The 27,760-nt window shown below is 37.7% G+C and overlaps 2 protein-coding genes and 1 non-coding gene across 5 annotated transcripts; 1 reads left to right on the top strand and 2 right to left on the bottom strand.

Moving 5' to 3' along the window:
* Positions 1-1,231: 1,231 nt before the first annotated feature.
* On the bottom strand, positions 1,232-1,338 carry LOC129424568 (U6 spliceosomal RNA). The gene has a single exon (XR_008638106.2). It is a non-coding gene; the product is annotated as a U6 spliceosomal RNA (small nuclear RNA).
* An 11,278-nt stretch (positions 1,339-12,616) lies between these two features.
* Positions 12,617-19,457, top strand: skp2 (S-phase kinase-associated protein 2, E3 ubiquitin protein ligase). Of its 2 annotated transcripts, none has more exons than XM_073871285.1 (10): positions 12,617-12,773; positions 13,554-13,798; positions 14,526-14,635; positions 14,760-14,908; positions 14,995-15,129; positions 15,289-15,387; positions 15,472-15,599; positions 18,260-18,311; positions 18,402-18,501; positions 18,598-19,457. In XM_073871285.1, the coding sequence occupies exons 1-10, from the start codon at positions 12,760-12,762 to the stop codon at positions 18,805-18,807; spliced, it is 1,242 nt and encodes a 413-aa protein (XP_073727386.1). In that variant the 5' UTR covers positions 12,617-12,759; the 3' UTR covers positions 18,808-19,457. The 2 variants fall into 2 exon arrangements, with proteins under 2 accessions (XP_073727386.1, XP_073727387.1); XM_073871286.1 differs by having other exon boundaries at positions 14,529-14,635.
* nadk2 (NAD kinase 2, mitochondrial) lies at positions 19,137-27,189 on the bottom strand. Of its 2 annotated transcripts, none has more exons than XM_055181081.2 (12): positions 26,179-27,189; positions 25,200-25,288; positions 25,028-25,116; positions 23,224-23,305; positions 23,069-23,152; positions 22,621-22,757; positions 22,412-22,499; positions 22,137-22,280; positions 21,855-21,910; positions 21,221-21,274; positions 21,014-21,137; positions 19,137-20,912 (listed from the first exon to the last, which is right to left on the bottom strand). In XM_055181081.2, exons 1-12 carry the CDS (start codon positions 26,416-26,418, stop codon positions 20,777-20,779), a joined length of 1,323 nt encoding a protein of 440 aa, XP_055037056.1. In that variant the 5' UTR covers positions 26,419-27,189; the 3' UTR covers positions 19,137-20,776. The 2 variants fall into 2 exon arrangements, with proteins under 2 accessions (XP_055037056.1, XP_055037057.1); XM_055181082.2 differs by having other exon boundaries at positions 22,137-22,232; positions 26,179-27,188.
* Between the last annotated feature and the right edge of the window lie 571 nt (positions 27,190-27,760).

Below are 27,760 nucleotides of genomic sequence, written 5' to 3' on the forward strand. Positions count from 1 at the left end.
GGTCATATAGCTGCATCGCGCCACCTACCGTGCAAAGATGCAAATAATGATGCGAAATATTCGACAAACTCAATGATGACACACAAAACTTTTTTTGGTAGGTACTCAAAATCGATGTCGAACTTTATGGACGATTCACGATAGTCTCAAACGATAAACATATATTTACAGTGCAACATCCAGACGTATTAATGCGTTGTCATTCTCAGAGGAAACCAAGTTGGTTTGTGCTGACGGAGAAATATTTGGAGATGTTGTAGTCTTGGTTGCAGCAATACGTATGTCCAAGTGTGAGTGACAATCTCAAAATGCAGCTTTATTTCACAAAATTTCGAATCGAGTTGTAAGTGTAAACTAAATTCCAACATACAATTTCAACATTTGGACCTTCGAATATATAAAGCACATCTTAGGGTGATATGTTTACTAATTACGTTCCTAAAATATTTCTGACTCACTTTGTTCCCGGGAAAACATGTACATAGAGATAGATATGTATGTTATAACTGTCAACACTTAAAAATTTGTTACTAACATCCATTTATAAGGAAGGTACGGCCATATTTGATGCGTGATAATTTTACTTTAATACAAAAGGTTTTATTTTTTTATTAGCATTTTTAGGTTAAAAGGCAGTACAGGTTTGAAGGAAAATCACTCGACGTTGAGAAATGCAGGCACAACAGCTATGTTAATAATGGTAAGTGATTTTAAATTATTTTTTTACAGCTGCACTCGTGCTGCTTCAGTTGGTTGTTTTATGTAGAAAACCAAACCTACAATAATTAACGATAGACAATATATAATAAAAGTCAACGGGATGGACGAGTTTATGCAGGGCGTATTTGGTAAAAATATCCGCCACATATAAGTGTTATTTATAAAGCGCCTTCATTGCAAACACTATGATATTTTGGCCTTAGTGAAATTATTTGGATGATCAGATCTACTACAAGGTTTTATCAGGCACAAATCGAGACACCTTCAATTTCTGTAGAGCGAGAGGGTGCGGTCGGCTGCGCGCATAGGCTGCCATCCAGTGGCCGCGCCTGGTATTGCATGCATTTATCAGTTAGTGGCTGAATCCCAAACCGCCTACTTCCATACTATAGTATGTAAAAAGCGCTACTTTGCGTACTATATAGTATGGAAGTAGGCGGTTTGGGATTCAGCCAGTGTGTTGTTTGCAGTACAAATATTAATAAAAACAAACAAATTATTAATAAATAAAAAAAATGAGGAACGCTTCACGAATTTGCGTGTCATCCTTGCGCAGGGGCCATGCTAGTCTTCTCTGTATCGTTCCAATTTTGGTGTGTGTGCTGCCGAAGCAAGCACGAACTGGAAGCCTGGACACTGTCCTTTAATACCCCGGTCCCCCAGAAGCTTCTTTGATAGCTGGTAAGTGTACAAATGACTTATCTTCATCCATAGCATAAGTGACTACCATATATGGGCATAAGAATGAACACATGTCTTATAATACCAATTATTTTTGTTTTGTAGTTTTAAAACCCACTGTTTTTAGGTTTACTGTAGTATTCTTGTCAGCTCCAGACCAGCTTCATATGCAAAAAAACTCCGGTCTGCTAGCTGGGATTGGAACGCTGAGTGTGACGTAGAGGATCTTTTGTTACACCCCACATACCATCCCCCTACATACACAGGACACTTCCTCCCCCCGGGGTAAAGGTCGGTTTGCATACCCATAGCACTTACTCAGAGCCCTGGCAACGACACCAGGAAGCTTTCGTTTCAGAGCTCAGCAGGCAGTGGAACTACCGAATGAGATATTTGAAGTTTGAGGGAATCGCAACATTCGCAGCCATTTTTTATCTCTTCTGTCTGTCGGAGTTGTTGTTACTTCAGTTTAGCCACTAGAGGCTTTTGTTCTGACATCAAGAACAGTGCCGGCCCCTTACAAAACTTCATTCCAATGTTTTAACATTGAACATTCTGAGGAATAGTGTAAAATGAGTCCTTACATTGTCCGGCTTAAAGCCTTTACACAGACACATTGCTTTAGACAAAATAGCTGTGAAATGAAAAAGATGATCTGTAGAAATTGCAGTGCCAGACACAATCAACACAAGAAACAGCACAGCATGAACATGCATAACAAATAATACAAAATTAAATGCATTACAAAAGGGAAAATATGCACAAAGTTGTATTGGACAGATGTAGACTTATACATTATAACTAAATTATACATCAAGATATCACATTTGTAATTGAGCTTATAAACCTATAAAGATGATTTACTGTCAAAAAGCAGAATTTAAACACATATGCTATTGTTCATAAGTTTAGGGTCACTTACCTATCAATATAGTTTTTACTTTTTAGAATAATAGAAACTTCAAAAAACTGATGTAACAAATGTAACATTCAGAATTAGGTTGTGACTAAACAAATTCTAAACCAAATTAAAACCATGTTATATTTAGCATCTTCAGTGTAGTCTCTCTTTGCCTAGAATTTGCAGAAATGTATTTTTCTCATTTCATCAGACAGTTATTAGATGTCTCATCCAGAGATCTCATTTAAACAGTACTGAAGGAGTTTCTAGTCTCTTATTGGCTGATTTTCATTCATTATTGAATCAAAGTCATTCATTTAAAAAAAGTTTTAATTTTGTAATGAAAAAAAAAATGTTTACACAATTATAAATTTGTCCACAAAACTATTACAGACATTCAAGTGTGTTTCCATTCAAAGAATTAACATTATTTGTCATTTTATTATTAAATTATGCATTTTAGTATGTTATATTTTAGTATTGAGGACCTCACAAGCAGCAACACTAAAGGACGCCCGCAAAATGCGATATCAAGCAATGAATCGACCTCATGAAACAATTGCAACAATTCAGCGCCACTGAAACAGTGAAACAATTCGCAACAACTTAATGACGCGCTGCGCAGACCAATCGGCATATGACATCAAGTACCGCGAGATCGATGCGAAAGATGTGCATTCGAATAATTCTCGCGAAACTTCATTGTCATACCCTGATCAGTCTGCGCGGCGCCCGCATTATGTAGGCGGTAGTAGTAGTTTTACCCTTGCGTGATTCGTCGTTGTGAATTGTTTCAGCGTACCTCATAGGTCTGCCTGTTTAAAAGTAGGCGGTGTTAGTAGTTTTGCCCTTGCGTGATTCGTTGCTGTGAATTGTTTCATTGTACTGTTACTTTATATCCCATTTTGGGGGCGCGTTTTAATGTTGCCGCTTGTGATATCCTCAAGTACGAGCTCAGTGAAAATAACTTAATCGAGACGTATAAAGTGCACAAACATTTAACAACATTTCTTGTTTTGATAGTACATGCGCCATCTCGATATAATTCAGGCGTCGTCAAGGTAAGATTTGGCGGTCGCAAGGCTAATTGACAACAACATAGACATCATTCATTGTGCTATGGGAGTCTTTATTTTAATTACTTCTCGAAATGATTTTTTTGTCACAATCTGGCCAAAACGCACGTTGACATTTCCCTTACAATAAAACTGTTCTTCAAAACTGTGTTGGAACAATTTTGCGACGGTTATTTTCTAGCATGTCCACGTGCAAAATGCGAGGTCTTTATAAAAATGGTTTACTGAGCCTGAATAAAACCCGAACCTAAATTCTACTGTATACCTTTGGGATGAGTCAAACAACTACACCCATGTTGCATCTGTAGCGGAAATTTTTAAATGAGATGACCCTTTTATAGCAGATAAGGTAGAGATTAATACTTCAGGCAATACTTTTAGAATTAAATGTATTATAACATCTCCCTTCACTGTTAGAACATCTTACACTTTGCAAAGCTTTGTGCATCAACTTGCTACAGTAACTTTGTGCAGTAACTTTCTACAAGTTGTATTGTAAAGCCGGCAGGTGGCGCCAAGTGATTATCTTGCGTTTTATGTAGTGATGGGAGAAATGAAGCTTTTCGAAGCTTCGAATCAATTGAACCAATTGCTTCGAAAATTGATTCAGTTTTTCGAAGCAGTTCGAAACACCACACACGCTGGCGACCCCTGCTGGTCAAAATAGTGTAAAAGCAGATATGTCCAAACATTTTACACTTTTTTAACAAAATAATAGCATGATTTGTATTAAAAAAATTATTTAACTTAATCAAGACAAAGTTAAAAGTCTATTATGTGTTTTTAGTTTTATTTAGGGCAAACAAATCATTAAAACTAACAACCCTTTTAATTATGCAATTTTTTGTCATTAAATATTTCTATAAACAAAAAGTAGACAAAATGGCAGTGATATTAATCAGAAGGATAAATGTTTTATGAACTTTCATAATAAAACTGACCCGAGTTCACCTAAACATATTAGACACACTGGTCATGTGATCAAATATCCCTACACTCTAAAAAATGCTGGGTTGTTTTTAACCCAGGGCTGGGTCACTATTGGACAGAACACACTGCCGGGTTAAAATGACCCAACTTCTGGGTTGTTTTGGCCCAATTGCTGGGTTATTGTCAATCAATCATCTTGAAACAGCCCAGCACTTGGGTTGGAATGACCCAGCGGTTGGGTCGTTTTGGCCCGGCAGTGTGTTCTGTCCGGTGGTGGCCCGGCCCTGGGTTGGAGACAACCCAGCATTTTTTAGAGTGTAGTGGTGAACCATCGGATTTTCGTAAAGTTTCAAAACAGTTATGATGTAATGAAGCCTCGTTTGCTAAAATCACGTGACTTGGCCAGTTTGAAACAAGCTCCGAACCACTGATTCGAAACAAAAGATTCGTAAATGTTTCGAAGCCTCATGAAGCAGTGTTTCGAAAACGACCATCACTAGTTTTTTGACTCATTAAACTTTCTCGAGTTCGTGCTGCAGGAACTGACAGGCGGATGATGAAGTCGGGATGCCGCGAGAGTTATTCGAAATTAGACTTCTCTGTATAATTTCTCCAATCGCTCTCGCGGTATCTTGCCGTAGTCCGCCTGTCGGTTTTTCCGGCGCCGCATGAAGTCCAACACACCTATTAACTCAAATGATTCAAACACAAATTCGTTCACGAAAACACCAACAATGTCCTTATGCTTATCGGTCGTACAATATGTACGATTAGTACGTATATGTGTGTGCATGAATATAACCCGAACATATGCCGTTTCTCAATCCACAGGCTGCAACTTGCGGAGGTCGCATGTGCAGGATGAATATGTCATCAAGCCTGGTTTATTTAAGTTAACTAAGCATTACTTTAGCAAGGCATAAGGATATTACAGCAATTTACTATTAAGAATAATAGTCAACTTTATATTTTGTTAAAAGTTTGAAATAAGACGTATGTAGGGTACAAATGCGACCTCCGAGGCTGCAGCCTTCGAGCTATTAAGAAACATAGAGGTTATATACATAGACACCTCGTAGACTGAGCTGCCTATTGGAGCTGACGTATCGCGCGGCCGCCATCTTGGATGGGTCTCCAGTGCGCTCCCTTGCATTCATTTCTAATGAGGAATAATCATAACTCCCCTAATTTTTACAGGATTTTCACACGGTTTGCGTTGTTATAGACCAGTTCAAATGATGTAAACAACACTGGTCCAGAAACACTTCCTGTTACAGTTTGTGACAGTTATTTTTTTATTTCACATGAATTATTATCTTTAAGATGTTTGTTTAACTTCAGTTAATTTAGGTTTATATGTTCTGTTGGTTTATTTTATCCCAACGTTTATCTAGTGTTAAAAAGCGGAAACAGGAAGTGCTTCTGGACCAGTGTTGTTTACATCTTTTGAAATGGTCTATAAGCGGCAGAGATTTAGTTATGATAAAGGACGCTGTCACACATTGAAAAATACTGCTTACATGCTAAAATATTTTGTATTATGCTCTTTAAGTATGGCATATTGACAGAGGCAGACACTACTTAAGTATTTTACTTTCTACATAAAAGTAAATTTTCAAGTATCTGTATTTTATCAGTGTTTTTCTTTGGAAAACTTATATTCCAAAGCATATTATCATAATTTTTACTCCACTACATTTTTTGGTTTATACAAAAAAAAACAACAACAAGTTTTTGGTTTATATTTAATATTTAAGTACATTAAACATCTACTTTTTTACTTTTACTTAAGTAAAAAGTACTTTAGTACACAATTTTTTAAAATTTTTATGTAATTTTTACGTAATTAGGTATTTTATGTAATTAGGTATTAAATTAATTGTACTATGAATGAATTGAGAATTAATTGGCTGTAAGAATTTTCATTCCTAAATGGCGGCCACGCTACTGAAGCGCAATCTAGTGGCTGTTGCCAAAAACGAATAAGAGTTTCCCCTCTTGTTCTTTTATACTCTTTGCTACAGAGCTTTAACGACTCTGTCACAACCAAACCCTCCCGTTTTATAGCAACTTCCCATTGCCTCCTTATGCCTGTATCACTGGGAAACCTTCAAATGTGAAGAAAAAACAGCGAGTGATCATGAGAGAGAGTACAAGTTCCTGCTGAACATTGACATAATATTATAAATAATAGCGTAAAATAACATAATTAGAACAATACAATTCCCAATAAAACCATTAGAATTTTCTGTAATTTGTTTTTTTCAGCAGGGTGGCGAGCTCCCACGGCCAGTAGTTAAACATGAAAGGTGGTGACTGAAAACAAGAAGGTATCTATGGTTCTTCCAGTGGTGTTAACAGTAAAAACTCAGAAATTTTGCCAACAACAAACCAACAGAAGAATTATTTTCAACAACATCGCACGCTGCCTGAGGAAATCTTGAGTTTCGTTGAGCGGAACCAAAAAGTCAGCCGCGACATTAGCAACATACCTAATAATAATGAATCAGTTTTTGCTTTGAATTAAATTAATTTAGTAAACGTTCACAAACACTTGAATTCTAAACCAAAAACATTTGCTTTGGGCCGTTTCTTTTATTCCAGCGCATACAAACAAATCCTTCTGTCAGCCGTCTGTACTGATGGCTGCACTCACACAACAACCAGCGTCAAAGCTTTCTGATCCAACTATAGAAGTAAGCAAGTCTACCTTAAACATGTGACATCTAGCACAATCTTTGCCTGTGATGTTCTTTTTCCTCATTTCACATAGTGATAAAAACAAAATGACTTAATTTCCTCATTCTATTTCTATCTTTCTACTTTCTATCCCCTCTTCTTCTTTCAGCCTCTACTGCCAGAAGGTTTGAAGCAGACGCTGCCAGTAGAGCAACATCAATGGGTCAGCAAAGCTCTGTTTACCAGAGATGCATCTGGAAAATTGAAACTGACCGAACCTCTGCAGCTATGGTGGTACCCTCCCGAACCCCATTTGGTGTATTCCCAGCCACCTCCTCAGCCGGACCCCTTCTTTCACAGCAGGCTGTTCCTTTGGATGCCTTGGCACATGTTGGGTTACAGACTGATGTGCACAAACCCCAACTGCCATCGCTTTGGCAACCTTTTAATCTCTCGTGGGCTGTGGGAGAACGTCCGTAGGGTTTTGGACCTGAGTGGGTGGTTTTTCATAGCCACAAAGAACCTGGAATTCTCCTCCTGTAAGAGAAAATTGGCGGGCTGGTCACAGGATGTTCTGGATCAGCTGGAACCCATCGATTGTGAGACATTCCCCGTGGTCCTGACTAGGGCTGTCAAAATTGCTCAAAAATGACGTTCGAATATTCTCCCTAAAAACCCACGAATATTCAAACTATTTGAATATCTGGTTGCCCATTTTTTCAACAACGTTAACGACGCATTACGTCAATAACAGGACAAATTAATATAAAGAGACATAACTACTTCTATAGGTAGTCTATTTAAGTTTAAACATATTTGACAACCTATATTACATACACAAAACAAGTAAATCAAGAGACATCAAAGTGATATGGTACCTCGGTTACATTGCTTGACAAAACTCCCTGAAGCCTGCTCCATCCGCGACACTGATCGGTCTCATGTCCTTACAAATGAACAAAATTAATTTCTCCGTTATGACCTCTTGTCGTGTTGCAGACAAATAGCTTGTGGCGGGCAATGCAAAGTAAGTGTTAATACGTGACTGTTTAGCTTGAGTTCCACAAATTGTGGTCTCGTACACACTGCAAACTTTCAGGAGTGACAACCGCATTTAAATGTGAAAATGTGATGATTGACACGGAGATAACCATAGCAACGGTCTGTTTTTGTGTCTTTTTATATGCTGCTTCCCTCAATATTTACCTTTATCTGTACCAAAAAAAAAAACCGTTTTTAATTAGAAAATCACCTTACTTTATTGTTCATAATGACCGTGCGGTAATTAATTATGTGTAAAGAAAGTTTAAAATAGAAATTATGACCTAACTGTTGTGGTTTTGGGCGGGGTCTGCGCAAAGTGACATAATTTTGCTCCAAAAATCATCATCTTTCTCATGAGACTGTTAAAGGCCGATTTTTATCATTACAGGGGTGGTTGCAGGTGCGGTAGGATTTCATTCTTTGGGGGGCTTAGCCCTCAGTGATGATGTGAAGAGAGCATTGTGATGCCTTTTTGCAAATTTGGGACCAGTATTGTTATATTAATAAATTAAAGGCGGAGTGCACAATGTTTGAAAACGCTTTGGAAAAGGGAGTCCGGCCAACTACCAAAACACACTTGTAGCCAATCAGCAGTAAGGGGCGTGTCTACTAAGCGACATCCTTGCCGAGGTTGCGTATGTGTGGGCCGGGTCTATCAAAAGAAGGTCCAGATTCTATTGGGGCAGGGGCGTGTTTGTTTAGGTGATTTCGAATATCAACATTGGCTTTCAAACATTGTGCACTCCGCCTTTAATGTAGGCTACATACATTACTCTTCCATTATAGTTCCAAGCCCTTATGATTTTTTATTTACCCTAATAAAAAAATACAGTTTTAGTAATGGTGACCAAAACTCTTAAACAGCTATAAAAGGTATAAAAGTTATTAATTACTATTATTTAGTTTATGTATACTATATATAGTCAAAGTTTACTGAATACTAACAATTTATATGACAACAGGCAGTACTTTTCGTTATACATTATAAATCAGTTTTACTTTTCAGTTGTATCATGCATCCATGTAGCATGCATAATCCGATTCATAAACTTACTAACAACAACCTGCACTGAATCTAAATATGACTGACGTAAATCATACATGACCCCTAATTCAAAGCTGTTATGGTTTAAAACAACATAAGGGTGAGTAAATAATGGAATAATGTTTATTTTAGGGGCTAATAACCTTTATCATGACTATGAAACTGATACATACAATCACTTTATTCATCATCTCTTACCTGTCACTGAACCCTTCAGTCTCTCTCTTTCTCCACTTGTTTGCTCTCCTTTCCAGCATTTAAAAAAACATTATATATCCATCTATAAAAGCAAACAAGTCAAACATGCTGTTTAAAGTCTATCTAATTTGTGTGTTTCATATGTAAAATTTGTAAGTGCACTCACTGGGTTTGTTACTTACTATGTTGTGTGTGTGTGCCCGTGCGTACGATGGCGGTGGGTTAAACTCAAAATGACAAATTTCTCAATGGCACATTCGAAAACGTAATATTCTTGTTAGCATCAGATCATTCACAGCCAGTACTACTATAAACTAGAAAAAAGGCCAAATATAGAACTTGTATTGCAAAATGTGTCATATATGACGGTAAACTAAAAACGCTAAGTAATGGGTCTTTCACATAGGAAGCGGTGTGCGCTGCGCTGCGCTATGAAACCCATTCATTTCAATGGCTTGCGCCGCGCGTTGGCGGTTTTTTGTTGCGCCGAGCAAAGCGCGAGCGCAGCGGAGCGCAGCTTGCGCTCACGCCGCGGTCAAAGTTCAAAATAGTTTAACTTTTGCGCTGCGCTCTGTGACGATTACCCGCGCGGCCAATAGAAACGGGGCATCCAAACAAGCAAAATGGACGAAAGCTTATACTCGGGCTTCTCAGAGCTTTATAATACAAGTTTATGCTCCTACAGAAACATCGGAAGGAAAGCCGTCTCATGGAAACACGTAGCAATTCAAGTTGGCATGTCAGGTGTGTTTTAAGTCAAGCAGCTTGTTGTAGGTATGCTTAAAGTTACGTGAAATGGAGACGAGCAACATCAGTCTCTGTATTCCTCGTCGACCATTTAACGCAAATATAAACACTGTAGTAATTTATTGAAAACCCCGCCTACTTTGGTCTGGCCATCAGAGCACAAATCGCTTGGCTGCGCCGAACCCAGCGGCGAGCGCAGCGCACACCGCATCCTATGTGAAAGCCGCATTACTGCTTCAGTTTGCAAAGCAATTATAAATGGGGGACAACTAATATTAGCTCATTTAAGACCACAAATATTCTTATATTTTGTATAAGAATACTCATACAGGCTAGCAAACAAATTAAAACATAAGCGAAAATACCTTCTATGAGCTTCCACGCTTGATATTTTATGAAACAATAATTTTGAGTTTGCGGCTGCTGTGACCTGTATCACAGGCACTCGCGCTTTACTCCACTGGCGGTTACGACGCATGCGCAGAACAGCAAAACGAATTAAATGCCATCTAAATGTCCTGCATTTTGCGTTATTTTCATTATTATTTTCAAATAAATTGTTTTTAGAAATAAACAAAACTTCAGAAAAATATATTTGATAGTTTGGTAGAAATATTGAGACTAATTTTAAGGGGGGCCTAAAAAGGGTCTAAAACCACCCATGTAGTATACACACACGGGTGACACACAATTATGTTCAAGCAACATATTGTTAAGTGAATTTCGCATATTAATTGACCTTTATTTGTGTTAACGTAAAAGGGCCATTCTTGGTAATGTTCGCTGAGAAACAAACTTAAGCTATGCACTAAACATAAGCACCATACAAATACAGGTGACTTGATTTAGATGTTATTGTTTGGTACAGGTGAGCTTATAGGGGTTGAGTACCTGTACTCACAAAACAACAGAGTGCTGGAGGTCGACCACATTTTGGATCCTGATGCCCCAGATGAAGGAGAAAGTGATGACGACATGTATGTGGACCTGGAAAAGGACGACTTTGAGGATTTAGGGTTTGATGACTGCAAGTCTCTTGAATTTCTGGATCGTAGCCTCTTCCCCATTCAGAATCGGACAGGTCATCTGCAAAGCTTCTCGTCAGAAAGATCTAATCCAGATCTAATTGTGTCTTCCACATCTGGGCCCATAAAGGATGAGTCTACCCACACAGAACACCTTATCTCACCAGGCATCTCACAGTAAGAAGATGACGTATGCATTGTTTACTTTATTAAACAAGCAAGTAGTTTGTACTACATGGCATTGTGGGCTTTTCAGTCACAGACTGTTTTTGTGGGTTTTGGGTGAGGCACATGGACAAAATGATTCAAATGTGTTAAATGTGCTTTTGGATAAATGCATAAATGTTAATGTAATCATTTCCTCTTCTTATGCATTGATCACCATAAGAAGTTTTCTATTTTTTTTATGTTTTGCTTTTCCAATGTGTAGAAGTGTCTTGGACCTGATGGTGTTCCTGGTTACGGCCATTTTGTTATGGTCATAAAAGAGATGGAGGAACATACAGTCATTAATGGTGTAATACTACATCATCCATGGCCCTAAATTCAGTTCTGCATAATGACCAGGAGCCCCTTCACCATGGACATATAATTTAACAGGAGGTGGATGCTTCAGCCAGGTCCAGTGTGTTCAGACCCAGCCTCCGGTAGTCCAGGGACTCCCAATGCAGCCCACCTGCAGAAAATTCCTAAACGCACTAATCTCAGGATCCCCAAGACAACAGCTTGGAGACAAAGGAAAGCAGCCCAACAAGGGTTTCCAGTTAAACGGCCGTGTGAACAGTATGTTTGTCAAAAGTGTGGCAAGCCAAAGACAAAAGAGTTTGGTCATTGCCAGTTTCGTGGTGTCCACTTTTGTTCGGTAGCCTCTGGAAAGACTGTGGAACAGTGGATGCATGAAATGAGATGGGGAAATACTGGACTATTTAACGTTACCCACAACATGTAACAACATGTTCGATTTTGGTTCATATGTTCATTTAATAATTACTGTCGAATATATCTGTTGATATATCTGAATGTTTGCTCTAATTGGGCTTTTTTTGGTGTGCTGCTTTGTTGGTTGCTATATATTGATTTTCTTGTGTGTTTTCTGAGAAAAAAGGAAACAAAGGCAAATAAAAAACTCGTATTGACCTTATTTTTTTTCCTCTTTGCTGAACACTGGTGAAAGTTCCAAGTATGCATAACTGTTACGTCAAAAATGTTAGATAAGGATCCGACTTTAGATCCAGTTCGTAAAAAATAAAACAAAGCTGCATTGTGATTAGCTAACTCTGTTTTCTGGTGATTTCCAGTTCAATGGTTTGAATCCTGCCTAATGTTTCACTTACTGAGCATTGGGGAACTTTTTTGGTGTTACACCTCCACAGAAGAGGGCGAAATGTCAATCCACCTTAGTTATGTTCGATTCATGTCAAACTGCGCAGACCGATCGGTCTATGACAACAAAAAACCGCGAGTGCGACTGGAAAGATCAGTTCTCGCGATGCTTTTATGTCATATTCCGCGTAGTAGGCGCAGAGCTGTATGTGGTAACACACACCAACACGTCACTTCCGGAATCCGGTGACCCACATCGTAGCTCGCTGCGATACGGGCGCCGGGCGGTAGAGAGGCAACTTTAAATGCTGTTTGCAACAGTCTGTAGCATTGCTGGCTGGGTCCAAACGTTTGTTTCATTGACCACTGGTAATAATATCAGACGGGAGGATGTCAAGTGAAAGGTAATGAGCTGTTTTATCTTACTAAACTTTACATGGTATTAGGTTTGTCTTTATTGCGCTTTTTGTTCTGAATTTTGGTGATCTGTGGGCTGCCTTAACCAACGCTTGCATTCTCCCTCCACTTTAGTGTATGTCATATATTAAACTATGTGAAGATTTTTTAAAGTATTACAAGTATTAAAAGGTCATCACTTATTTGTTAAAACGTAAGCTTGGATCGCTTATGCACAGAGCCGCGCGATGGCATAAAAGATTCTGATGAACATAAATTTGTTATTGGCGCGCGCCATGGTTCCTCTTCTGCCTTGAGTTATTTTTTTAGCTATGCATTAATTTTCTTAAATGCGAACTACTTACAGCCATCTCGATGATTTCATTAGTTAATATACCGTTTTCGTTTTTTAAAAAGTAAGTTATGCAAGTTTGAAAACTTTGTGCGATATGAGATCTGGCACGAGACAAATGGCGGGCATCGCTGACTTCAATAAGTGTAAAGTTTAATTTTAGCTTGATGGCAAAGAAATTATAATTACGTTACAGTTTTATGGTGTTGTGGATTCCTAAATATTGTATATGGTGCATCGAATTGTATAATATTAGGCTACAATTGTGTTCACATAGGCTTTGTGTACACAACAGTGTACGTTAACGTTAATGGGTAACCTTAGGTTTTGAGGGCTCAGTGAAACAAATTCACATTTTATTTACCCATAGGCTGTTGTTTTAAACAACAATATATATATATATGCTATATTCAATGTTTCATTAATCTTCATTTAGGACACTTAAAGAGCTCCCATGTCTCGGTGATAATTTGGAGGGATCCTCGTGCAGATCTGCGAGAAGTAAATGGAAACGCAGGCCCTCCTGCAGCGGGGGTCTCGATACTGAAAACACCCCAAACGAGCTCATTCAACAGTGGTCACCCCCACACAAAAAGCCCCTGATTTGTGTGAAAGGGAAGGAAAACGATGAAAATGTGTTTGTTCTGGGAAGACGTCCCAGGAAAAGGAGAGAATCATCAGGTTTGTCTTATAGGAATGCCTGTTTTTAGTGTTTCACAGATGCTTTTATGCAAAGTGACACTGTGCTCAAGCTTTATATACTGCATTACCCTAATACTAAAACTTACCTGGAGGGTAATACCAAAACTAGTCTTATCAGTGACGTCTAGTAGGTAGGAACCATAATATAAAAAGATTATTGGGTGCAGGCATTTTGGGGTCCACACCCTAGCAGCTGCATAGTCTGACAAGTATCAAGTTTAACCGCCTCTTAAGCATACTGTGATAGTTTGTACTGAATTTGATGAAGTACATACTAAAAAACATTACAGTGCATTTATACACTGTTCGTTCATACTACATCTGCCATGTTTTCATTGATATGACCTGTATGTTCGTTCATCTATGTCACACTAACAACAGTGTGGTAATAATTTACTCGGGTAATGTTAAACAAGTCAAATTTAATCATGAGGAATGCACATATTGGTACACTTATGCTCAAAGTGCTGCCTGGCTCACAGTTATCCAGTATTTTTATTTAAATTTCAAGCTTTCATACATAGAAAAGGCTTTTTATTTGATGCACACTGAGAAATCTCGGTTATTTCTTACATGCTGTTTTTTTGCATAGAGCTTTTGGACATAATATTCATTAAAAATACAGATTTTCGACTATACTTTATAAGGTGTGGATGTAGATAAGTGCTTAGTCATTGAAGTGCTAATATTTTTGCTTCTCCTTTAGCAGGCTTGTGTTGGGACAGTCTGCCGGATGAGCTGCTGCTGGGGATCCTGTCTCACCTCTCACTGCAAGATCTTCTCAGGACATCTCGGGTCTGCAAGCGCTGGCATCGTCTTGCGTAAGTTTCAATATCCCCCACCTACAAAAAAAAACCATGGGTTTCATATAAAGCTAGATTACCTAGCAATGTTTATAGATTTGTTATAGAGACGTCTGCAGTACAGTGAACATGTTGCGCTTGCGTTCGACGAGTCCTTGTGGCATAGTGTTGACTTGGTGGGAAAAGCTCAGATAGATGGTGAGCTTGGACAGGTGCTCTCGGCTGGAGTCTTGAGACTGCGCTGTCCACACACCTGCATCGGCCAACCTGGGTTTAAAAGTACAAAGTGAGTAATGCATGTTTTAACAGTACCACGTGAGTTCTTCCATTTTAAATATTTCTGTAATATATTAAATGATATCTGTATTACAGACCACTTCGTGTCCAACATATGGATTTATCAAGCTGCACCGTTGAGACCTCGGTTGTTGAACAAATCATGTCTCGCTGCAGACATCTGCTTAATATTAGTCTTGAGGGATTGGTGCTCTCTGACAGCATTCTTCAGTAAGTGATCGTCTCTAAGTTTATCGATTATCAAATACTTTTAAGTAACGCCGTTGAAGATATTGAGGATTCAGATTCTGGTGTTTAAAACAAACATTGATTTACAGATATATTATTTTCAATGGATGTATAATAATAACCCATCCTGCTGTCTTACAGCTCTCTAGCTCAAAATACTGAGCTTGTCCGGTTGAACTTGTGTGGTTGTTCTGGTTTCTCCCCTGAATCTCTGGCTAAAATGCTAAAATCATGCAATCGGTAAGATTAACATTTGCAACAGAGATCTTGTTAAAGATATTGTAACTGAACATCAGTGGATCTGATTTTTCTTTTCTTTTACAGACTTGAAGAAATAAATGTGTCATGGTGTGACTTCAGTTCTCTCCATGTTCAGGCCGTTTCGAGCACCATTCCCTCCAGTGTCACTCAACTCAACATTAGTGGTTACAGACAGAACCTCAGCACAGATGGTGAGGAAACATCAGCTGTTACATCCTGGTTGGATGAAACATATGACATAAAATTTGTTTATGACAGAACATAAATCACTAAAGAATAGCAGTGACTGAATAAGCATAAAGATGAAACTAAGATGTAGTTAAAACAAGCTCTTTATTTCAGTCTACTACTGAGAATCAACTCTCAACCAAGCGTGCCACACAAGCCCTAAAAAGTGAAGCCAAAACGCCTTGATCCCCCCAGTGACTGGCCCTAGTATAGGTCATAAATAGGGCTGGGTATCGATTCAGATGTTCCAGATCGATTCAATTTCGATTCACAAGCTATCAAATCGACTCGATTTCAAATCTCTTTTTAATTTTCGATTCCGGTTCTCAAAAGAACAGTGAAAAGCAGCTTACAAGTGGGTAATTAATAAAAAGAAATGAACACTATCGTCGTGTCTTGCTTGCGAAATCTAAAATGCTTTCATACCTCTGACTTTTTATGTGAATGTGGCATTAACGTCGAAGAAGCACCTGAAACCGCCATTTTACTGTAAGCACTGAATGAATGAATAAATTGCAGGCTCGCCTCTCGCTCCTTGGTAACATCGCGCAAGGCAAAAAAAGAGGGTGACATCTAGTGAAGAAGACTAGTAATTAGATTAACGTTAATCTTATGTTCAATGTTTGCGGAAATAAATATACATTAAAAAAAAAAAAAACGATTCTGCTCTTTGAGAATCGATTTGGAATCGACCACCTTTAAAAAAAAAGATTAATCAAAAAATAGATTTTTTTTGCCTAGCCCTAGTCATAAACCCCGCCTCCCCCGTGTTATTTAATGGGACTTGAGACCAACTAAACAATTTAATAACATTTCAGTTCTCTTTTTTCCGAAAGCTGGTTTTTGTCATTTACATTCAGTCATGTAAATTCAAGTGCTTGTTTTTTTTTTAATAAGTTTGTTTTAATGTTATTTATGTTTTAGTTATTTAATGCTATAAAAATAGTGGTGTCACATCATGATTGACAGCTGTAATATGCGCATTCCGCGAGCGCGAGGCCTTGATTTTGCGGCTTTATTTTCTGCTCACTACTGCGCAGAACTGGTCCCGAAATCGCTACTGCGCAGACTCAAGACCCAAGATGTCAGTGCGTATCAGGGCACTGGCAGCTTCACTTTTCACCAATGGGAGAGAGCGAACGGGCATCCTCCATCTTTTTTTTGTGACTCTGTCTGTGAAATCCAGGCTAAAGTTTCATAATCTAATTATGAGATTAAGAGCATCAAAGTGCTTCTTTTGCTAAACCGTGCCTGGCTGTGTTCCACTGAATCAGTTGTTTGCTTTATTATACCTTTAAATGTAAACAGTGGTCAAGTTTATGAAGGAGGAAAGCCTCCTAAAGATTTATTTTACCATTAATGTAGTTTAAATAGCTTTGATTTATCCACATTTTTTTTTTTTGTGATCACCCTTAAAGGAAAACAGCACTGTTTTTCAAAATTTTACTATGTTCTTACCTCAATTTAGACAAATTAATACATACCTATTTTTTATTAATGCGTACACTTAATCTTTGTACAACGTGTCGTGAATGTGTTAGCATTTAGCCTAGCCCCATTAATTCCTTAGGATCCAAACAGGGATGAATTTAGAAGCCACCAAACACTTCGATGTTTTCCCTATTTAAGGACTGTTATATGTCGACCTCGGGCGCAGTAATATTGACGGAAGTTTGAGCGAGAGGAGGAGTTGTCAGAAGTCATGATGTTACTGCATGCCGAGGTCGAAGTGCTCCAAACAAAGTGCTCTTCCCCCATACAATATAGTTCTCATTTTTTATCCGCTTAAAATATCGCCACGTTTTATTTTGTGCCACCATACTTACTCGTGTAACTTCTAATGTAACAGTCTTTAAATAGGGAAAACATGGAAGTGTTTGGTGGCTTCCAAATTCATCCCTGATTGGATCTTAAGGAATGAATGGGGCTAGGCTTAATGCTAACACATTCACACATTCTGTACAAAGATTAAGTGTATGCATTGAAAAAAGATAGTGATGTATTTATTTGTCTAAGTTGAGGTAAGATCATAGTAAAATATTGAAAAACGGTGGTGTTTACCTTAAAAGGTGCAGTGTGGGACTTTAAGAAGGATCTTTTGACAGACATCCAATATAATATACATAACTATATTGTCAGTGGTGTATAAAGACCTTACATAATGAACTGCATTATTTTTATTACATTAGAATGAGATGTTTTTATCTACATACACCACAGATTTTCTTGTTTCTACAGTAGACCTAAACGGAAAAATGGTTTACAGAGCGCGTTCTGTCCCTACGTTGTCTCAGACGACAACATGTTTGTGCCTCTGGCAGCTAACGTATTTGTTTCGAAATTGAGGGCTGAGCTCCGGACTGAGTTGTTGGTTGCAATTTGTAATCTAACCACTAGATGTTGCTTTATCCTGGCACTAAGTATGTGACTCTACATCTGCTGGTTGATTAAATATGACTAAAACTAACAAGGGCAATTGACACAGGCCAAAGACTAGATTAAAGACCGCTGACTTTAAACTATACTCTGGGTGCACTGTAAGTCACTTTAAGTGAAATTCATAAATGTTCATTTTCCTTTCTACATTTAATAGAAAAATAATTGGACCTTTTCTTTTTTAAAGATGTCAAGGCTATAGTAGAAAGATGCCCCAACCTCACAAACCTAGATATAAGGTAAGATAATGAATTGCAATGGTGTATGTGAATGAAACCATAAGAGAAAAATTTCAGGTTGTTAACTTTGTTCTTGTTTTATCATTGTAGCGACAGCGTGCTTATGACAGCGGACATTTTTCCGGTTCTGCAGCAGCTCTCCTCTCTTAGACATCTGGCACTGAGCCGCTGTTATCTGATTCACCCAGCTTCTCTCATGTACGACATTGTTGTATTCAGAAAGCAGTACTAACCATAATCACATTAGTTACTTTCTGCAAACAATCACTAAATTGTTTTCTCTCCATCTCTCATTGACTTTGAAAAGTTTCCAGATTTGCAGACCCTGGAGGTCTTTGGACTAATACAGGACGGCTATCTGCCCATTCTTAGTAAAAGTCTTCCACACATACAGATCAACACGCAGGCTTTCTCTACTGTGGCACGTCCAACTGTGGCTACAAGGAAGGATCGCACTCTTTGGGGAATGCACTGTCGGCTTAAATACAAACATTGAGGTTTTAATTGCAGGGTAAAACAAGTCTCTTGGATCTCTTTCTTGTCTCAAGGAATGTTATTGTAATTAATTATCATTGGTAATTCACTCCTTTGTTATTTTAATACTTTTTAAAGACAGCAATAGTGTTGAAGTTCCTGACAATCTTGAATCAAGTGTTATTTACATTGTGGTTAAGGTCATTTAATTTCTAAAAAAAAATGGTGCACAGACAACTACAGTGTGAATGACATTTTTATAATCTAATGGTGGAATCTGGCCACACATTAAAATTTTTAGATATTTTAGCTTTAATGTCTTGACATCGGTTGATGTTACTTTTATAAATGGTAATTTTTTACATGATGTGTGTTGCGTTAAAAGAAGTCCTCATGTCAGGATCAAGTATTTGTGCCATTTTGTTCTGCTTATTGAGAAAATGGATTTTATGGTTGAATTTTATACTGTCTCAGAATTCATACGTGGCAACACAACTGCATTACACCAGGTTTAAAAAAAATCTCACAGCAGAGAAAATAATGTGAAACTTTAATCCATATTCCTGACTATTACATAGGAAAACCTGAATGTTGTAAATCTTGGTTGTCAAAAATGTTTTTATGAATTACATGGTTTGAACTGTAAATAAATGTATTGCATTTTTATTTAAATCCATTCTTGTGTCATTTTTTTAATTCACTGTTTAGAACAGAACAGTTACACCCCAAACTCAATTTAAATGTTCCAGCAAACTACCTAATGCAGACACAACATTTTTAATGCTTAACCTACAAAATGTTTTAGCCATCTTCTCCAACGTTACAATGCTTTTTGACCTGTCGAGGACATTTCACTTTTTTGGGAAAATATGCTAATAAGGTCCCTGAGATAAACATTTGATTCTTACCATTTTGGAATCCATTCAGCTAATCCCCAGGTCAGGAGCCAGCACCCCCAGCATAACTCAGCACAATCCACTGAATCCGACACGACCACTAGCGTCACGCTAAAAAAGATATTACGCACTGCCCAAAAATAGTCGCCTTGGTTACTTTCAATAGCAGGGGACTATTTTCAGAGACTGCGTAATATCACTACGCCTTCTGCAGCCATGTTACAGCAGCAAAGTCCTTGATTATTAAGCCAGAATGAGAGTATAGTTCCTAGCCATATCTGGCTAGAAAATCGCAACTTTTAATTTTCCGTTGGTCTTAGTACATGATGTACCTACAGAAGAGTCAAGTTTTAAATAGAAAAAAATATCTAAACTCTTTGGTTATTTTGTAGCGCGATGCCAATGGTCTAATCAGATTCAACGGATCGTGCCAAGCCATGCCAAAGGTGCTAGCGCCAGAGATCAGCTGAATAGATTACAAAATGGCAAGAGTCAAATGTTTAACTCTAGGGGAGCTGGGAAATTAGCATATTTTCAAAAAAGTGGAGTGTCCCTTTAAACAAAAATATCAAGTATTATTTAAGCTGCTGTTTTAGAAAGCATTGACTTTATCTGAAAATGTGACTTTATATGTACTCGTACATATTTGGCACAACAGTGCTTCATAATAAATAGCCTCCCTCCAGGACAAGTGCTTAAGCATAAATGCAAAATAAACCAATGTGCTTTAAAGTTGCTCTACACTTTAATATGCCTGAATATCATTGTCTGGAGAAAACTAGGACTAGACAGTTTCACATGGCAGATGACTCGTGGCTCTAGTGTTTGTAGATCTAGAAAAAATATTTAAAAATTTGCCACCAAGAAGGAAATTCAAGTAAGTGGAAAATCTTGACGGACACTGTAGATCCACGCCAGAATGTCTGGAACAAGAAAAATACATCTCACCTGCAAACCCCATTATCCATTAAAAAAACTGTTAAGAGTCAAAAACAAACCCATTGTCAGTTCTACATTTCTGTCCATCTCAAAGTTGTGCTCAGTTCTCAATAAATACACATGCTCATCGAGCGATAGTAAGATGCACCGGGGGATTTAATCCAGAATGACAGTTCGCAAAAGGTCCTCCTCATTTAAGCAGATCGTAGCAACGGCACCATCATTAAATTCAAATGACGTTCCACCATCAACCACCATGCAGGCGTCCCAACACCTCGAGCGAACAGAAACCCTATCCGCAAAAACAAGAACTTGTTATTAATACTCAAGTTACAGTACAATTAATTCAACTGCTATAAAAAATATTGTAAGTAAATAAAAAAAAACAATTACTTGTTTGCAAATCCTCTTTGCTGGCTACTGGAAAACACTCTGTTGACTATGGGCTCTCTAATACTGAAGAAAAGTTTGTCTTCTTCTGGGCTGAAGATCAGAGACTCATTGTATGCTGCAGTAACTGAACACAACACATGACACTTTAAAAATACTCCAAGTAATAAAAATAATCTCCACTGCTACTAAGTAAACATATTTACTTACCACTCTCAATAAACTCTCGATTTAGAGGAAGATTCACACCCGTTTTTGATTTACCTAAGATAAAAGACAATAATATTGCACTTGTTATTTAAAGTACAATGAGTTATACATCTTTTTTATTTAATTTTAGTGCATAAGATATTTAAAGGTGCAGTGTGTAAATTTGAGCAGCATCTAGTGGTGAGGTTGCGAATTGCAACCAATGGCTCAGTCCACTGCTCACCCTTCGCTTTTGAAACGCATAGAGAAGCTACAGTAACCGCCACCGGAAAAACATGTCATCGACTGAGACAACTTAGTAAAAAAGTTTGCCATTAAGAGCTTCTTTAGAAACATGGTGGCACAAAATGGCGACTTCCATGTAAGGGGACCCTCAGTGTATGTAGATAAAAACGTCTCATTCTAAGGTAATAAAAACATAATGGTTCATTACAAAAAGGTCTTTATACACCTCTGATAATATAGTTTTGTATATTATTTTGCATTTCTGTCAAGAGATCCTTTTAAAAATGACACACTGCACCTTTAACCCTGGAGAACCCCTTCTCTTAGCATCAATTAACATTGGCCAAATTTGACACGTGGGTTCTCCAGGGTTAAATATAAAATCTCAACTTATTGTTATATTTCATACCTATTCTTAGAACATCTTCCACGGCCTGCTCCACAAGTTTATTAATATTGTAGGACCTACATGAAGAAACAAGAATTTTTTGGTTACCTGAGCAAACAGTAGACCTTTACACCTGATTTTCAAAAAAAAAATACTGTGCTGTCTGTGATGCTACATGCGGATTAGTGCACTACAATAGTGTTTCCAAAGCATTTTGGACATCACTATACATTAAAACCAGGTGTAAACCAAGCTTAATGAGAAGCGGTAAGATGGCACTAGTTTAACATTTGTCTGACGCACCATGCTTTAGATCCGGTTCCAGTGCAAATGCTAAGTCCTGAGCTCTTCTGCTTCTCCCACGGCCCGTCATCGATAGAGATTTCATAGTATGAAGCCCTATGAAGCGAGAGGGTAAGATGGGGTTTGAAGGATTTATACTTCACCCTGTGGCAAAAAGATATTAACATGTAAGGGCAGATGGGGGGATGCAAGGTTGGGAAGGAGGAAAGTGGTACTCATGGTAGGCTCCACAACCGTTCCACATCATCAAAGTGTGGATGGGATGTACGCAATACCTGGATGAAAGTGACTCCCCAATGAAAATCTCGTTCAGGCCTCGGACAGGGAGCAGGTGAGGACCCTCGGGACTGTCGTGTTTGAAACCTGTATAGGTTCAGATGTTTACAATGATGACAGTTTGAGAAATGAATCCGGTAAGAATAGTGTAGAGGCACACGCAAATGTTAGGTTGGGAAAGCAAATAGAGGTTGGAGAGGTGGCATACCGCGCTGGTTTTCTGTGGTGATGCGGTGCGCCTTGCTGTGCTGCTCGAGGCTCAACTGTAGATCGTGTAGGTCCACTGGAGTGGGGTTTATCCCGGTTCCTTCCAAGTACACCCGGATACGCTGACGCCACTGCCACCTAGTGGACACAGTTGCTTCATAAAAATAAAGCTTGTAAAATTGTGAAGCATGAAACGGGTTACCAGATATGGGCAGAGCTTAGTATATAAGAAATTATTATTAGCTATTAATAGTGTAGTGTAGGTATTGTAAAAATATTTTTTTTAAAAGAACATTAAATTTGAACTGACAGTTGGTTCTTCGCTAAATACTTTTGCCAAGTACCTCTGCAAGAGGTGTGGAAAAAACAACTTATTACAAATTGGATTACCTAGTAAATTGGATTACTGCTAACCACGAGCAGACTTAAATACGAGCAGAAATACTCACCTGAACTGCCCCTTCCCGAGTTTCTGTAAGGCCTCAGAAAAGGCATTTGTGTAGTGGACTGGTAAACACAAGTGACCCTCTGACCTTTACAAAGAGTATACGTTAGACATCTACAAAACTAAGAACAAAACTAAAAAGAAACAAGTTTGCAGTACCTCTCTGGGTCTGTATTGACTCCCAAAACGGGCTTGCTCTTATCATACACTTTGCTGGCAACTAGTAGCATTGTACCGTCACCTAAAAATAAACAAGTCTGTTAGTCTCATACAGTAAAGGCTGTTCAACCTGCGCATTTGTAATGCAAATTTATAGGTGACACTAAGAGTTTCCATTATTTTTCCAGTTATGTTTATATTTATGCATTTGGCAAAACAGTTAATCGCTACTAATTGTTTGCAGAATAAAAGTTTTTGTTTACATTATATATGTGTTATATATGCGTGTGTACTGTGTATATAATCATAATTCAAATAATAATGTATATATAAATACACACAGACGCAAGTATATATTTAAGAAATACTAACATGTGTATATACATTTTTTATATTTAAGTTTATAAAATTATGAATTCTTAATATATAGATTTTTTTTCTTAAAATATAAAAATGCATGTGGGTGATTCTCATGAAATCCAGATTTAGATGTGTCCAGCATCAGAACTTTTAAAAAGCCCTTGAAGCCAATTTTTTTTGCACATATAAGATTAAGGTCTGAACTTACTATAACCATTATTTTTAGAGAATTATTTACATTTTTTCCACTTAAATGTGGAAAAAAACAACACAATTGGTTTGTGTGATGTCATTTGAAATGATGTGCAAAATAGTACATGAAGAGATGTTTATAACTGTATGCTTTTTATTTTGGCATTTACTTTTTTATCAAAATGTTTCATGACACCTCATAAGTCTAATTTCGCGGGAAATACCCATGTGTATTTATATATACATAATTATTATACACACTACACACACATATATAAACGATGTAAACAAAAACCTTTATTCTGCAAACGATCAGCCGCAATTAATTGTTTTGCAGCCCTAGACACTTTCATCCAAAGAGGCATGCATTTTACATTTATACTATACTACTATGTGCTCCCTGGCTATCAAACCCACAACCTTTGTGGTCCCAAAGCAATGCAACTAACAGTTTTATGGTACAGATGTTTTTGAATATAGAAAAATTATATACAGAAGGATGTATATGAAACAGAAATTATTTTATAGCAACTCCAGTCATAAATCAATGCTATGACTTCTTCAGGGAGGGAAATCTCAATTTTAAAATTTTCTGAAAGTTTTCTAGGTGCGGAATCTACTTCAACCATAACTGACAGAGCCACCGGTATTCATCCAAAAATAAGGTGCTGTAGCAGCCATATGAATTGACTTATAAAGGTATAAAACCAATATAAACACTATAAAACTATTGAAAGACACATATTACGCTAAATCCACTTTTACAAGGTGTTTGGACATAAATGTGTGTTGGCAGCGCATGAACCCGACAAACCGACAATGGAAAAAATTCCACCCACTCCTCTTTCAATCCCCATTAAACAAGAGCAGTCTCGTTATGCTGTTTTGATCACCTTGTTGATGTGATGTCACACAAACAAAGACCCACCCACAGCCACTCACTGAATGACTGGTTAACTTTACCCAAAAGCTTTTCTAAATGTGTTTGTTAGCATGTTGTAGCACTAATGCGGCTAAAGATACTATTTTCCCAGACTGTATTCATAGGAATAAGATCTATTTTTAAACAAAGCAGTAGCTCATTTGCATTTTAAAATACATATATGAAAACAGCACTTTTTTGGAGATGCTATAACAAAATTTGTCACAGAAACATTCTAGGCACACCTGAGACGTATATTCGTATATTACTTCTTGTAAAAATTGGCATAATAATGTAGCTTTAAGATACAAAGCTATAAAATAGCTTTACCTCCAGCAGAGATGATGGCATCTGCCCAGCTGACTGTGTCCTCATTATACTCTCCTCTTTTAACAATGCGCACCTCGATGCCTTCTCTCCTATGAGGATGAAACGGGACTGTGTGGTCATTCCCGCTATGGTTAATAATTTATTTTAAATACGGTATTGAGCATGATCTTACTGTAAACTATCCACAATATGTCCAACATTGAAGGTGTGTATATTATGTCTCTCCAGAAGCCCACTGTAACTGGATCCTTTCAAGGCAAGCTATGGTGACAAGGAACAAACAGACCATGAATGGCATGTGCAGTATGTAAACTAAATAAACGGCTTTGTAAAATTGCTCCAGGGACTGATGGTGAACTGATATTTTTCTTGCCATTTACTACTGCATACACTACAGTAATACCTTAACCAAAGGTCAGTTTAAAAATTGACAGACTGCTTTTGTTAAACAAAGAGGAAAATCTATTTTGGAAGATTACAAATTAAAAGTTTATGGTAAATATATATATTAGTTTAATTTGTTAAAGGGATAGTTCACGCATAAATGAAAAATTTGTCATCATTTACTCACTCTCATGTTGTTACAAAGATGTATAAATTTCATTTTATCGTTAAACACGAAGGAAGATTTTATTTAATAAATCGATCATGAGCCCCATTCACTTTCATGGTATGTAATTAAATGGGGCTCATGAACAGTTTGGTTACAAATATTCCTCAAAATATCTTCCTTTGTGTTCATCAAAACAAAGAAATTTATACAGCTTTGTAACAACATGATAGTGAGAAAATGACAGAATTTTCATTTTTAGGTGAACTATCCCTTTAAATGAAGAGTGAACATTGTGTGTGCGTGCGTGCGTGCAAACTAAGATAGTCACTTCGGTTTTGTACATTATCAGTTATAACCAGTTTCTCGATACATTTACTAAATATCCAATATTGTAGACACACCCAGCACATTTAAGGCTCAGACGACATACGTAAAGATGAAATGTGTGTTTGGGCGTACGTCAAATATCCAGTGGTCGATTCATAAATATTTGAATACATCACTTTTCTGAAAAGTACCGTAACCTGGTGAACGGGCGTACAGTGTATGCCTTCAAGTTCATTGACCTCTTCACAAGTGATAAAGTTTGTTTGCTTACCAACTGCTCGAGATCCTCCTCTGACAGCCCCGCATATCGATATCTCTGTTGTTCAAACTCAAAGCGCGTGGTTTTCGTCACAACCGCGACTTTTGTTGGTTTAAAGCCGCATTCAGCTTGCGAAGCAACTTTACACAAAGCGGTCTGATGAAAACCCACACGACTACAATAACTCCCACTGAAAACCTCCACTAAAGGATTTCCATAGGAAATGGATTTCCTTAAAGCTCGGGATAGCATTATACTACAACAAAACTGTATTGGGCTAAAAACAGTAAAGTGAAGACTCTATAAAAATGAGTTTCGCCGTTTTCTCTGGGATTCAGTCCTGTTTAAATGTTGCAAGACTGACTTCACCAGTCTGAATACTAACCATCACCAAAACTAATCTCCGCAAGCAATTTATAGGCTTGCAAAACAGACACGTGAAAACTTTAATGCAGACTACAAACTAATGCACCAAATGTCTTTATTTAACAGTTATTGGGAAGATCACCAGTTTGATGTAAAAATTAAAACCAGTTTAAGATAATGTAAGCCAGTTTTCATGTACAGACAGGTCACCTGCTGACAATCTTTTTTCCTGAACAAATGTCAAGAGCTGCTATGGATGTGATCTAACTCGCGGTGGCAATGCAGGTTTTCGCCTGCTGCCTACCTAGTGTTGGCAGCACAGAAGGTCACATTTGCTAGAGGGTTTCGTGCCCGATGTCCTTTCTAAGTACACAGCATGAGTTTACAAGAACAGCTAGCTGATTAACTTACAGCTGTCAGTTTTAGCACGACAAATCAATATCTCCAAACGTCGTGACCGATCACACCTCAAACTACCTGTCTTTTGACGCATGAACGACAGAGAACGTCTATGCGATCTACATAAATCGTGAAGCGCCTAAACGCAATACTTCAAATTACAAACTTGCTGCTAATAAACACATCAGACTCCGCACACACACACGCCGCCATCTTTAAAGTACGTAGTGATGACTCGCTATCGATGGGCGTGGCTTTGAATATATCGCGTCTATCAGATTCGGTTCTCATTTATACTCATTCTCCACTGCCACCCAACGTGTATATTTGTATATTGCATTCTGTTACATGCAACTTTTAAGCATCACGGATCTTAATAAACGGACACTTGATACTGTTACTTTTTGAGTTTATTGTTTATCTCCTATTTCAATTTAGCCTTGTATCATTTGCGATCTATAAATGTTAACTAACATTACAACAGAGATAACGTTACACTATAATAATTAATCAGTTTTGAGAGAAAAATGCTACTAACTTTTCTTTTGAAAATGTATACTCCTCAGTGTCTTAACCGGGAGTACCGCGACCCCTAGTGGCCTGTTGATTCTATTGGATTCGGTTCTCATTCTTGCCACCCAGACCCAACCCAACATGTATATTTGTATATCGCACTGTGTCACATACAACTTTCTAGCTTCAAGGATCTAAATAAACAATAAAAAATAAGGATACTTAGGAGTACTGTTATTTTTTGAGTGTATTGTTTATCTCCTATATCAATTCAGTCTGTATCATTTGCGATCTATAAATGTTTACTAAAATTACA

Source organism: Misgurnus anguillicaudatus, chromosome 9 (genome assembly GCF_027580225.2).
Source record: "Misgurnus anguillicaudatus chromosome 9, ASM2758022v2, whole genome shotgun sequence".
NCBI lineage: Eukaryota > Metazoa > Chordata > Actinopteri > Cypriniformes > Cobitidae > Misgurnus > Misgurnus anguillicaudatus.

Coding starts and splice junctions, on each gene's coding strand:
- nadk2 (XM_055181081.2), bottom strand. CDS start 26,418: ATGCTATCCCGAGCTTTAAGGAAATCCATTTCCTATGGAAATCCTTTA. Junction 22,758..23,068: donor CTCGGGAAGGGGCAGTTCAG/GTGAGTATTTCT, acceptor TGTGTCCACTAG/GTGGCAGTGGCGTCAGCGTA. Junction 22,281..22,411: donor GGGGAGTCACTTTCATCCAG/GTATTGCGTACA, acceptor TTTTTGCCACAG/GGTGAAGTATAAATCCTTCA.
- skp2 (XM_073871285.1), top strand. Junction 14,909..14,994: donor CCTGGGTTTAAAAGTACAAA/GTGAGTAATGCA, acceptor TCTGTATTACAG/ACCACTTCGTGTCCAACATA. Junction 18,502..18,597: donor GTTATCTGATTCACCCAGCT/TCTCTCATGTAC, acceptor GTTTTCTCTCCA/TCTCTCATTGACTTTGAAAA.